Raw genomic sequence first — 14444 nt, 5'->3', positions numbered from 1 at the left:
GGAGGTGGGTGCGTCTGTCTGGGCTCCAATATGTGATAATCATCGGTTTGCCCCCGGGAACATGGATGGAGGGTTTCGAACATGGCGGTGGGCGGGGGTGTGGAGGGTGGGCGATATGTTCCTGGAGGGGAGCTTTGCGAGTTTGAGGGGCTTGGAGGAGAAATTTTGGCTGGTAAGGGGAAATTACTTTAGGTACTTACAGATGCGGGACTTTGTCCGCAGACAGGTCCCATCCTTCCCACGCCTCCCACTAATAGGGATCCAAGACAGAATAGTCTCTAGAGAAGGAGGAGAGGGTAGAGTCTCGGTTATTTACAAGGTGCTCATGAAGGGGGAAGAGTCCCAGGCGGAGGAACTGAAACTCAAATGGGAGGAGGAGATTGGCGGGGAGATGGAGGACGGGCTGTGGGCAGAAGCCCTGAGTAGGGTAAACTCAACCGCAACATGTGCCAGGCTCGGCCTGATTCAATTTAAGGTCATTCACCGGGCCCACATGACGGTAGCTCGGATGAGCAAATTCTTTGGGGTAGAGGATAAGTGCGCTAGATGCGCGGGAGGACCAGCGAACCACGTTCACATGTTTTGGGCATGTCCTAAGCTTGGGGGGTACTGGGAGCGATTTGTGGGGATCATGTCCCGGGTGCTAAGAACAAGGGTGGTGATGAGTCCAGGGGTGGCAATTTTCGGGGTTTCGGAAGACCCGGGATTCCAGGGGGAGAAAGAGGCCGATGTTTTGGCCTTTGCTTCTCTAATAGCCCGTCGGCGAATACTGCTGGCATGGAGAGACTCAAAACCCCCGAAGACCGAACTATGGCTTTCGGACATGTCAAGTTTTCTGGATATGGAAAAAATTAAGTTCGCCTTCAGGGGATCTGTACTGGAGTTCGCCCGAAGGTGGCAACCATTCATCGACTTCTTCGCGGGTGAGTGAACGTCAGCAGGGGCGGGGGGGGGGAGATTAGAGTAGGAGGGATAAATAAGCGGGTAGTGTCTATGGGAGAGGAGCGAGCTTGTGCAGTATGGTTTGATTGAAGTATTGATTTCACGTTGATGTTTGCACATTTTTGCTTTTTTTTTTGTTATCTGTAACTGTTTACAATGCCGAAAAATACCTCAATAAAATGGTTTGTTAAAAAAAAAATAGTTTTCCAAACAGAGGTCAGCAGCTTCATTTGATTTCAACGTGGAACATCTTACTTAAAGGCCTCTTTTAACACCATAAGACATAGGAGCAGAATTAGGCCACTGGGCCCATCGAGTCTGCTCCGCCATTCAATCATGGCAGTTATTTTCTCATCCCCATTCTCCTGCCTTTTCCCCATAGCCCCTGATCCCCTTATTGATCAAAAACCTCTCTCTTGCTGTCTTAAAGACACTCAGTGATTTGGCCTCCACAGCCTTCTGCGGCAAAGAGTTCCATAGATTCACCACCCTCTGGCTGAATAAATTCCTCCTCATCTCTGTTTTAAAGGATCATCCGTTCAGTCTGAGATTGTGTCCTCTGCTTCTAGTTTTTCCCTACAAGTGGAAACATCTTCGCCACATCCACTCTATCCAGGCCTTGCAGTATCCTGTAAGTTTCAATAAGATCCCTCCCTCATCCTTCTAAACTCCAACGAGTACAGACCCAGGGTCCTCAGCCATTCCTCACACAACAAGCTCTTCATTCCAGGGATTATTCTTGTTAACCTCCTCTGGACCCTTTCCAAGGCCAGCACATCCTTCCTTAGATAAGGGCCCAAAACTGCTCACAAGACTCCAAATGGGGTCTGACAGCCTTATATAGCCTCAGAAGTACATCCCTGGTCTTGTATTCCAGCTCTCTCGACATGAATGCCTTCCTAACTGCCGACTGAACCTGCACGTTAACCTTAAGAGAATCGCAAACAGTGACTCCCAAGTCCCTTTGTGCTTCTGATTTCCTAAACATCTTCCCATTTAGAAAATAGTCTGTGCCTCCATTTCTCCTTCCAAAGTGCATAACCTCACACTTTTCCACATTGTATTCCATCTGCCACTTCTTGCCCACTCTCCTAGCCTGTCCAAATCCTTCTGCAGCCCACCGGCTTCCTCAATACTACCTGCCCCTCTACAGTTCCTTGTATCATCTGCAAACTTAGCAACAGTGCCTTCAGTTCCTTCTTCCAGATCATTAATGTACATTGTGAAAAGTTGTGGTCCCAGCACCGACCCCTGAGGCACACCACATGTCACTGGCTGCCATCCTGAAAAAGACCCCTTAATCCCCACTCTCTGCCTTCTGCCAGTCAGCCAATCCTCTATCCATGCCAGGATCTTGCCCTGATCACCATGGCCTCTTTACTTATTTAACAGTCTCCTATGCAGCACCTTGTCTAAGGCCTTCTGGAAATCTAAATAAATCAGGTCCACTGGTTCTCCTTTGCCTAACTTCCTTGTTACTTCCTCAAAGAACTCTGACAGATTTGTCAGACATGTCCTCCCCTTGACGAAGCCGTGCTGACTCAGTCCTATTTTATCATGCACTTCCAAGTACTCCATGATCTCATCTTTAATAATGGACTCCAAAACCTTACCAATGACCAAAGTCAGGCTAACTGGCCTATAATTTCCCATCTTCTGCCTCCCTCCCTTCTTGAACAACATTAGCCACTTTCCAGTCCTCTGGGACCCTTCCTGCCTCCAGTGATTCCTGAAAGGTCACCACCAATGCCTCCACAATATCTTCAGCTATATCTTCTAGAACCGTGGGGTGTAGTCCATCTGGTCCAGGTTATTTATCCACCTTCAGACCTTTCAGTGTGTGTGTTGCACTGAGAGGCTGTTAATCGCTTCAATAAGATGGTAATATTGTTCTTAAAAAGTGATAAGATTTGTAAAAACTCCAGGAGCAGGACCTCAAAACACACAGGAGAGGAGCCCAATTCCTCAGTGCTGCTGCTGCCACAGGATCTGACCCCCAGCTCGAGTATAGCTACACTCTGTCTGCAGTATGGGTGGCCGAGGAGGCTGACCGAAGCTAGGCTGTGTGAATGAAGGGTCCTGCAGCAGAACCCAGGGAAATCTGACCACAAACTGTGCTCAGCTCAGAGGCTAGGGCTTCGGGGATATTTCTTTCTCTGACTGGCTGTAATGAGATGCGATGTTCCGCAGGGATGTTTGCCAGGAGCAACTGCCATTCATCACCTGGTATTGGAAATATCTTGATGACATTTATAGTCGACAAAAGTTCTTATGTTCTTAAAAGTTGTGCGAGAGTTAATAACGTGGTGACCTGCACCAAATCCAGGGAGATGCAAACAGAATGGTTCTGTGAATTGGCTCTGATCAATGCCTGGGGAGTGGGCCGAGGGCAGGGGAGTGGGCCCAAGGTGAAGTGCACTTTTGGAAGGCCGATGCAGGCTCGATGGGCTAAATAGCCTCCTTCTGCATTGGCTTCCCTGGATAAACCAGACAGATTTAATGAGATTCCTGGGAATAAAGTCCACACATATGAATCACCAAAAGGGACAACACAAATTGTTGAGAGCGCAAAGAATGAGATGGGGTTCATTTTTTCGAGGAATTTAATGTAACAGCTGTGGGGTCCTATTAGATTTATAGAGAATCTTGGTTAGAAGGAGGACTGCGTGCAGTTCCAGACTCCATAGAAAAAAGATGTTAAAACACTGAAGATGTATGAGGCAGGGGTGTCCGCTGTCGCCGTTACTGTTTGCGCTGGCCAGAGAGCCCCTGGTAATGGGTCTCAGGGGATCGGCAGCATGGTGAGGGATTATGAGGGGACAGAGGGAGCATCAGGTGTCGCTCTGTGCCGATGACCTGTTGCTATATGTTTCAGATCCGCGGAGAGTATGGAAAGGATAATGGGCCTGCTGGGGAGGTTTGGAGGGTTCCCGGGGTATAAACTAAATGTAGGGAAAAGCGAGGTTTTCCTGGTCAATGAGCTGGGACGGCGGGCAAATTTAGGGGCGATGCCATATACGGTAGCGAGGGATAGGTTTAGGTATTTGGGGATTCAGGTAGCGAGGGAATGGACGGGGCTCCATAAGTGGAACTTAACAAAGCTGGTGGAGAAAGCCAGGGAGAATCTTAAGAGGTGGGATACACTGCAGTTGACGTTGGCAGGGAGGGTCTAAGTGGTGAAAATGAATATTCTGCCAAGGTTCTTGTTTACTTTTCAGGCTCTCCTGATCTTTAAAATCGGCCTTTTTTCGGAATTTGGACACGATCAATTCTGACTTTGTACGGGTGGGGAGGGGGGACCCTGCTACAGACGTAGAGGTAGCAGGGGGGTTGGCATTGCCGAAACTGCTTCATTATTAGTCGGCGGCGAATGTGGACAAGGTGCGGCGGTGGTGGGAAGAAGGGGTGGAGTGGGTTAGGATGGAGGAGGAATCTTGTAAGCGGTCTAGTTCCAAGGCTATGGTGGCAGCAACGTTGCCAATGGCTCCGAGTACGTATTCAGGGAGCCTGGTAGTAGTCCATGGTGAACATATGGAATCAGTTGATGAGGCACCTTGGGGTTGAAGGATGTTGGTGTCAACGCTGCTGTGCGAGAATCATGAGTTTGAGCCGGAGGGGGATGGATAGTGTATACAGGAGGTGGAGGGAAGTGGGGCTGGCCAAGATGAGGAATCTGTATTTTGAGGAAGGGTTCACCAGTCTGGAGAAGCTAAGGGAGAGGGCAGAGCTGCCAAGGGGGAGTGAGTTCAGGTATCTGCAGGTTAGGGACTTTGTGCGAAAGGTCTGGAGGGGGTTCCCTAGGTTGCCGGGATACACCCTGCTGGAGCGACCGCTGCTTCCGGATGTGGAACGGAAGGGAAGAATTGGGGATATATACAAGTGGCTGGGGTTTGATGAAGATCAAGGAGAAATGGGACGGGGAATTGGGAGGGGATATCAATTGGGGAGTATGGAGTGAGGCACTGCATAGGGTAAACGGGACCTCCTCATGTGCAAGGATGAGCCTAATACAGTTTAAGGTGGTGCATAGGGTGCATATGACTCGGGCGAGAATGAGTGGGTTCTTTCAGGGGGTAGCAGAGAAGTGTGAGAGGTGTGGGCCAGCGAAACACATGCACATGTTTTTGGGTTGCGATGGGCAGCATGGTGGCGCAGTGGGTTATCCTTGCTGCCTCACGGCGCCGAAGTCCCAGGTTCGATCCCAGCTCTGGGTCACGGTCCGTGTGGAGTTTGCACATTCTCCCGTTTGCGTGGGTTTCGCCCCCACAACCCAAAGATGTGTATTGGTGGATTGGCCATGCTAAATTGTCCCTTAATTGGAAAAATGAATTGGGTACACTAAATGTATTTTTTTTAATATTTTCGAGTTGCAAAAAATTGGGACGGTTCTGGGGTGGGAGTGTTCGCGGTCTTAGCCAGGATAGTGAAGGAGGTGGACCCGGATCCTTTGGTAGAGATATTTAGGGTCTCAGAGAAGCCAGAACTCATGGAGAGGAGAAAGGCCGATGTCTTGGCCTTCGCTTCTCTGATTGCACGGCGGCGAATTTTACTGGAGTGGCAGTCGGCATCGCCACCGGGGTTAACGGCTTGGTTGGGTGACCTGTACAACTTCCTGCAGTTGGAGCATATAAAATATATGAGTTCAGGGGCTCTGCAGAGGAGTTTGAGAAAAGGTGGGGGGATGTTTGTGGCTGTGTTTATGAGGCTGGTTTAGCACAGTGGGCTAAACAGCTGGCTTGTAATGCAGAACAATGCCAGCAGCACGGGTTCAATTCCCATACCGGCCTCCCCGAACAGGCGCTGGAATATGGCGACTAGGGGCTTTACACAGTAACTTCATTGAAGCCTACTTGTGACAATAAGTTATTATTATTGAGGTGCTGTTTGTGCAAAGGGGGGGTGAAAAAGGGGAAAACAATTGTACAGACTGTATAGTTGATTGCTGGGAAGTATGTTTTCCGGGGTGTTTATGTGTTGTAACCTGTTTGGATACATGTTGGTAACAAAATACATTTTTTTAAAAACACTAAAGAAAATGTTGAATATATATTACGCACATTCTTATGGTGTATATGTCAATGTCTTGATGATTTGAAATGTTCTCATTCTACTGTCCACAGGAATAATTTAACGTTGTTCAGTTGTCGGGTAGCTGAGCACGCCTGTGTCCTGTTATCACCGCAAATTCACCCTGTTTCCACACGCTAGTTAAGCTACAAGAAACAAATCACTTCTCCACACTCACACCAGCTTCCCAATATCATGGTACAGATGCCAGCTGATAAAAGCAAGCAGACCCTTATAGAAGATGTAACTGTCAACAACTTATATTTAACAGTTATATAAACTCTTTAATGTAATCAAATGCCTGAAGGTGTTTCATATTCATATTATAAAATAAAATACACCGAGACACATAATGCGGTATTCAGTCAGATGATCAAAAGCTTGGTTAAAGAGGCAGGTTTTAAGAAACATCACCAAGGAGGAGAGAGAGATTTGGGTGGGGGTGTCAGAGTTTGAGGTCTAGGCAGCTGAAGGTACAGCCACCAATGGTGGAGTAATGAAAATCGAGAATGCTCGAGAGATCATAGAATTTACCATGCAGGAGGAGGCCATTCAGCCCATCGAGTCTGCACTGGTCCTTTGAAAGAGGACCCTGTCCAAGCCCACACATCCACCCTATCCCCGTACCCCAGTAACTCCACCCCACCTGTTTGGACACTAAGGGCAATTTAGCATGGCTAATCTACCTAACCTGCACATCTTTGGACTGTGGGAGGAAACCGGAGCAGCCGGAAGAAGCCCACGCAGACACGGGGAGAACGTGCAGACACCGCACAGACAGTGACCCAAGCCGGGAATCGAACCTGGGACCCAGGAGCTGTGAAGCAACAGTGCTAACCATTATGCTACCGTGCTACCTCGATCAAACAGAGTTGAGTCCAGAAACCTCGGGATAGCAGAGATGATAGATTTAGGGAGGGGTGAGGCTATGGGAAGGGATTCAAAAACAATGGTGAGAATTTTGAAATCAAGATGTTCTTCGATGGGGAGAGGTGTAAGTCAGTGGGGACAGGGGTGAAAGGTTACTGAGACCATGCGACAATGTGAGGAAGGATATGGATAGCTGAGTTCTGGGCGACCTCAAGTTTAGGATTCCAGCGGGGAGTGTACTGGAATTGACAAGTCTGGAGATAACAAAGGCCTAAAGGAGGGTTTCAGCAGCAGATGTGCAGAGACAGAGAGAAGAGAGGTCTCAGAAATGATCTATGTGATGGTAGAATTATGTGATTGTTTTTAGCTCATCTCAATATCAAATCTGAGAGTGAGGTTATGAAAAGCTGGTTTGGTCTCAGACTTTTCCAGGGAAACAATCATTTTCATAATATTTAATTCACAGAAAGGTCTGCTCATCCAATGCTGAATGTCAGATCCGCTGTCTGATAATTTAACAAAAGTGAACATGTCGAGAGTTGCTGGTGAGATAGAGCTGGGTGTCATCATGTGTACATGTGAAATTTTAGTCTGCGTTTCGATCCGGCATCTCCACATCATGTGTTTCTGATTGTAGAAGCCAACTATTTTCTAATACACCTGATAGGTATTTAGCATAAATATTAAGCCCCAGTCTTTCTAAATACCCATTTTAAATTCACTGATAACCTCAGGTCATTTCAAAACATACAGCTTCAACAGAACAGCATGACACAGCATCAAAGAACTATTCGCTAAATGCAAGGGCGGGCCCAATTGCCAGAATGTTCACACTAACCCGACTGCACCACCATTAGATGAAGTAGAAATGAAGTATTATTGTTGAAATGTTACTGATCAATCAATTATTTGACTGTATGGTTAACATATTGATAATGTATTAATACTGAATCAGTATAATCAAATTTGATTAATTGATTAATTATTTTATAATAATGATTCTTTAAGAATTATAATAATTTTTGCTGAAATGCTTGTTATGCAATGCTTGCCCACTCTATTGTTTAAAACTGCAATAACAATATGAATGAGTTATTCTTTGCGCTTTTACCTAGCCTATCGCATTAATGGTGTATTTTATCTTATTGTGATATATCTCACTTAATCTTTCGATTGATCAGAAGTGGGGACTGTAGAAGCCAACTATTTTCTAATACACCTGATAGGCAAGAGATAGCTATTTAGCGTAAATATTAAGCCCAGTCTTTCTAAATACCCATTTTAAATTTGCTCATAACCTCAGGTCATTTCAAAACATACAGCTTCAACAGAACAGCATGACACAGCATAATTCCATTATAGATTAAAACAGCAGATTTGCAAGACAGTTTGACGCTATACATGTGCTGTCAGATCAAGGACATAGCAACACCATAGTAACACCACAGTAATATGAAGGCACCATTGTTCATAATGGTGATAACAGCTAAGTCAGCAGAAGACCAGTTTAAGCTGGTCACGATAACAGCACAATATCGCATTCCGTAACATGGACAAGAATTCAGACATGAAACAATTAAAGCCAATGTTGCAAATTGAAAATTGACAGCTAACCGTCAAATCAAACTCATTTGATTCTAATCCAAACCAATTAGGATTGCACAGGGGTGTAGATAGATGGCTAAATACTGATATGATTTAGTATAACCGTGAGGGTCAGTGTGGTCATTTTTATCTGGATCATTCTATACTTTGATCTAAAGTATTCTCTATCTCTATACTTTCACTTTTCCACTCAAACTCTTGAAGTAAATGCAAGCTGTTTGTCGTAAGCAAGAAACCATTTCTGTATCATTTTAAAAGTTAAATTGTGTATAAGTGCTTCTCTTTAAGTCCTTTTTGCTCACCGGACTTATTAGAGAATAAGATTTAAGTGATTGTCAACTGTAATCAAATAGAGGCAATAAACGATTCTTATTTGCACCCGAGAAGTTTTAACTCAAATTTCTACTGTGTTTTAGTGTTCGCAAGTGCCACTAGATCCATATGGTAGATCTCTTTCACTGATGGTGAAGTTGAGCAGCAGCTGATGAGAAATTGGAGGGGCAGCGTGTCAAGGATAGACCCTTGGAATCGCCACAGTGGGAGTGGGACGAGAAGACATTACAAGTGATTCTCTGGCTATGATTACATAAAGAAGAATGGAACCAGGTTTGAGCAGCCCCACCCACCTGGAGAGGTAACTGAGCAGAATGGGGTGGTCAACCTTGTCAAATGCTGCAGACAGCTGGAGAAGGACATGAAGAGATAGTTTACCTTTGTCACACTCACAGAGGATTTCATTGGTGGATTTAATAAGAACTAAATGGGGCCTCACGGTAGCATGGTGGTTAGCATCAATGCTTCACAGCTCCAGGGTCCCAGGTTCGATTCCCGGCTGGGTCACTGTCTGTGTGGAGTCTGCACGTCCTCCCCGTGTGTGCGTGGGTTTCCTCCGGGTGCTCCGGTTTCCTCCCACAGTCCAAAGATGTGCGGGTTAGGTGGATTGGCCATGCTAAATTGCCCGTAGTGTAAGGTTAATGGGGGGATTGTTGGGGTGGAGTAGGGTGTAGGTGGAGTTGGGGTTGAGTAGGGTTTAAGTAGGGTGATCATTGCTCGGCACAACATCGAGGGCTGAAGGGCCTGTTCTGTGCTGTACTGTTCTATGTAAGTCAGTTCAGTGACAGGGCACAGACCTGTTTGGAGAGATTCAAGGAGTTCTGGGCAAGATCGGCACAGATTTGGATGGTGACAACACATTCAAGGATTGTGGAGAGGGAAGGGAGGCTGGAGAGGGGACGGTTGCAAGGATGGTGGAGTCAAGGTTTTGCTTTTATGCGGAAAGAGTGATGTATAGGAGAGGGGCAGTACCCTGAAGAGAGAATCATTAACAATATCAGTGAACATGGGGAAGTTGGGTGATCAGCAATTTAGTGAGAATAGGGTCAATGGACAAGATGAGCACAGAGAGGGCATGGAGAGGAACTGGAGAATGTTCTGTGCTCAGACAAAGGGGGAGCTTCAGAGACAGTTTGTCCCAGTGGGCTAATGGAAGGGCGGGAAACAGCAAAGGCAGCTGATCAAATTGTCTCAATCTTAGTGACAAAGAAGCTCCATGAGCTCCTCACACTTGTTGTTGGAGGCGAGGATGGAGGAAACAGAGAGGGAGGGCCCTTCAAAAGGAACTAACTTGTGTTAGAGATATTAAAAATTATTTGTGCAAAGTTTACTTATTTGTCATTTATCCAGAATATTAGCCAGAATAGTGGGTTGGAGATTATTCATCCAGAATATTAGCCCGAATACTGGATTGGAGTTTATTCATATCAGTATAAACAGAACTGAATGAACATCTTTCAGTTATGGATGCTATTAACACCAAATTCCAATCACTGTAGTTTCTTGTGAACTCGATGGTGTCTCAACAAGTGAGATAAGGTAGTGAATCCCTTCCCACAGGTTGAGCAGTTGAATGGTCTCTCCCCAGTGTGAACCCGCTGGTGTGTCAGCAGGTTGGATGATTGAGTGAATCCCTTCCCACATGTGGTGCACATAAACGGCCTCTCCCTTGTGTGAACTCGCTGGTGTGTCCCCAAGTCAGATGACCGAGTGAATCCCTTCCCACACTCGGAGCAGGTGAACGGCTTCTCCCCAGTGTGAATTCGCTGGTGTATCAGCAGGTCAGTTGACCGGGTAAATCCCTTCCCACAGTCAGAGCAGGTGAATGGCCTCTCCCCAGTGTGAACTCGTTGATGTATCAACAAGTCAGATGTCTGAATGAATCCCTTCCCACACTCGGGGCAGGTGAACGGTCGCTCCCCATCATGAAGTCGCTGGTGTCTCAACAGATGCGATGAGTTAGTGAAACAGTTTCCACACTTGGAGCAGGTGAACAGTCTCTCCCCAGTGTGAACCCGCTGGTGTGTCAACAGGCTGGATGACTGAGTGAATCCCTTTCCAATCTCGGAACAGGTGGATTTTGGTCTCTCTCCAGTGTGAACACGCTGGTGTACAGTGAGATGAGAAGAGTGTCTGAACCCAGTCCCACAGTGAGAGCACCTGAATGGTTTCTCGTCAGTGTGAACACGTTCATGGCGAATCAGTTCCTGTGAACTTTTAAAACACTTTCTGCAGTCTGGGCATTGAAAAGGCCTCTCATCAGTGTGAACCTGCTGATGGGATATCAGATTCCCTGAACTTTTAAAGCACTTTCCACAGTCTTGGCATTTAAAAGGTCTCTCGTGAGTGTGAACTCGCTGGTGTATCAGCAGGTTGGATGACTGAGTAAATTTCTTTCCACACTTGGAGCAACTGAATGGCCTCTCCACAGTGTGAGTGCATCGATGAGCTTCGAGCTCTGATGGAATACTGAATCCCTCTTCACAGTTTTCACATTTCCACGATTTCTCCCCAATGTGAACAATGCTTTTTCCTTCCATATTCAAAATCCGATGATATTCAGGGTACGATAAACCGGGCTACTCTATCAGATCTTGATGTGATGTTTGGTTTCAGTTTCCCGACTGCAAATCCTCCCCTTCTAATACCCTGAGAAATTGATGTAAAACAGAAAAAAGGGAGTGAGAACACCCACAAAAACAGGTTGTGAAATTGAGCTGAATGAATCTTGTAATTTGAGGGTCCGGCGCTCGAAAAAGTGACCATGAGAGATGCTGGACTGTTGTAAAACCCCAACTGGTTCACTAATATCCTTCAGAGAAGGGAACTGACCATCCAATCTGGGCCTACACAGGTCTGTGGCTTCTGAGGTCGGGAAGGGAAAGCGATGTGGGAGCAGCAAATTTTATTTATCAACATCGCACTAAGAAATTTAACAGAATCTCCCTCAAACTCCTTATGCATATCAATTGCACATCTTCTCCCCGTTGTGAAGGTGTTTTTTTCCTCCCATGCTCAAAATCTGATGTTTTTCAGGTCACAATATATGAGGAAAAAGTGAGTATAAAAGCTGTTGGAATGTTGTATCTATTCATCTGGTTCAAAATTGTTCTTCAGGCAAGGAAAATGGTCACCCAGTCTGCCGCCTACTCAAGACTCTACAGGAGTGAGGCTTGAGGAAATCGCAGAAACGGAAGGAGAGGGATTTTAGATACCTACAACGTCACCAGAACTTTGACAGAGAGAATCTCCCAAACTCTAGAATTCCACCCCCGGGCGTCAAGGCGGCGCAGTGGTTAGCACTACTGTCTCCCAGAACCGAGGACCTGGGTTTGATCCCGGCTCCTGATCACTGTCTATGTGGAGGTTGCACATTCTCCCGTGTCTGTGTGGGTTTCACCCCTACAACCCAAAGGTGTGCAGGTTAGGTGGATTGGCCATGCTAAATTGCCACTAATTGGAGAAAAATAATTAGGTATTCCAAATTAAAAATAAAACTCCACCCCCTATAAGGACCTGGTTTCCAGGTGGATGTGAACAGCATCACTTCCCCTCCAAGGCACATGCCGCCCTGCCATCTAATACTGATATACCATATATTCTGTGCCATCTCCAAGGCCACCTATTTTCACCTCAGTGACGTCACTCCACTTTGCCCATCTCAGTTCATGTTTCTGAAACTCTCATCCATCTATTTATTACCTCTAGACTTGACAATTCTAGCACTCCATAGAATCCCTACAGTGCCTGACTGCCCATATTCAATCCTTCAGACAGTTAAGATTATTTTGTATTTGTTCATGAGATGAGGGCGTCACTAGCAAGGCAAACATCTAGTGCTCAACCTTTGACAACAGTTAAGAGTCAATCACATCACTTTGGGTTTGGAGTGACGTGTAGGCCAAAACAGAAAAGGATGCCAGATTTCCTTCCCTGAATGGTATTAGTGAACCAGAGCAGTTTTTATGAAAATTAAAATAATTGCATGATTACCATTACTGAAACTAGCTTTTAATTCCAGAGTTTTTAAATTAAATGTATTAATTGAATTTAAATTCCACCAGCTACCATGGTGGGATATGAACAACTTTGAATTAGTCCAGTAATACAACAAGGTCATCATCTCACCATTTTATCGAGATCGAAATTCACAACATGGTTTCCTCCTGCAGCCGAGGACAGAATGACCGAGCATGCGCCCCGCTGCACATTGCCCCCATAAAGATGGCCGCCGGTAACTTGGGGCCTCCAACTCAGATTGCTGATGCCGCGGCCTAGTTTGGTTCGAACGCGGCACCGATCGGTTCTTCGTCCAGTTTTGCGGAATCCAATGGGTGTTTATGAAGCCCCCTCTCCCCTCCGCAGCCGCCACTGCCCTTCTTCCGTCGACCTTTCTTTTTCTCCCTTTCAGGAGTCGAAATGTCCGCCGCCCCGAATCTGCACCACACTGCACATGCTCCACGAAGAGGCCATATTGCGCATGCTGTATTAACAACTGGTCACTAAGCATGCGCGGGCCCCTTCTGCAGTGAGAATAGGGCACGTTCTGGCCCGCAGCGAATCCTGGGTAGACCCCCTTCCATTGGAAAGTGATATTTTGATTTTAAAATTGTACTCAGAATGATTACGATTGGAGCCACGGTATAAAGTTATGAAACAAATTAACACTGCAATTATAGAGCACGGACCCCACCACCATCATTCTTTCCTTGGTATAATTAAGCATAACAACTGGAGTCTCGCCCGCTGGGTTGAACGAACACTTCCTTTCCCACACAAGAACGTTTAACCAGTATCTTGGCATAAAAAATGCATGGATTGTAAAGAGAGAAACATTGTTTACATGTCATCTAATTGCCCTGTGTATGTACCCAACTTTATCAGCTTTGTTTTTCAACCACTGAAAGCGTCAGTGAAAACTGTCCCCCACTTCACTGGAAGTGTGAGGGACGCGTTTGTCGGTGGAGCAGCATGTACAATGTATGACAACACTTGTGTACAGAGCAGGAGTGGGCCATGTGGCCCTTGAGACTGCTGCACCATTCAATAAGGTGATCTAACTACAACCTCACGCCTACCCTTGCTAACCTTCCATCCCCTTGCTAATCAAGAATCCAACTACTGTACCTCAGTCTTTAAAATATTCAAAGATTCCGTTTCCACTGCTATTTGAGGAAGAGTTTCAGAGACTTAGAGAAAATAATTCCCAACATCTCTGTCTTAAATTGGCAGAGCATCATTTTTAAACAGTGGTCCCTAAGTCTAGGTTCTCTCCTTAGAAGATCTTTGAACACTGAATTTACAATGCAGAAGGAGGCCATTCAGCCCATTGAGTCTGCACCGGCTCTTGGAAAGAGCACCCTACTTAGGCCCATGCCACCACCCTATCCCCGTAACCCAGTAACCCCCTTTTTTGGACACTAAGGGCAATTTATCATGGCCAATCCACCTAACCTGCACATCTTTGGACTGCGGGACGAAACCGGAGCACCTGGAGGAAACCCACGCAGACACAAGTAGAACGTGCAGACTCCGCACAGACAGTGACCCAAGCCAGGAATCGAACCTGGGACACTGGTGCTGTGAAGCCAAAGTGCTAACCACTGTGCTACTGTGCTGCCCACATC

The 14444-nt window shown here is 46.2% G+C and overlaps 1 protein-coding gene across 1 annotated transcript in view; it reads right to left on the bottom strand.

Moving 5' to 3' along the window:
- LOC119951444 (gastrula zinc finger protein XlCGF57.1-like) overlaps positions 1–13253 on the bottom strand; it is a 41256-nt gene extending 28003 nt beyond the window's left edge. Inside the window, exons 1-2 of the mRNA XM_038774643.1 lie at positions 12946–13253; positions 10312–11466 (exon numbers count right to left, since the gene is read on the bottom strand). Of these exons, the coding sequence (XP_038630571.1) occupies positions 10312–11357 (1046 nt within the window). The 5' untranslated portion in view covers positions 11358–11466; positions 12946–13253. The remainder of the gene's footprint in view (positions 1–10311; positions 11467–12945) is intronic.
- Positions 13254–14444: the final 1191 nt, after the last annotated feature.

Source organism: Scyliorhinus canicula, chromosome 17, assembly GCF_902713615.1.
Source record: "Scyliorhinus canicula chromosome 17, sScyCan1.1, whole genome shotgun sequence".
Lineage (NCBI taxonomy): Eukaryota > Metazoa > Chordata > Chondrichthyes > Carcharhiniformes > Scyliorhinidae > Scyliorhinus > Scyliorhinus canicula.
The sequence above is the reverse complement of the archived record's forward strand: the minus strand, read 5'-3'. Positions and strand labels throughout refer to the sequence as shown.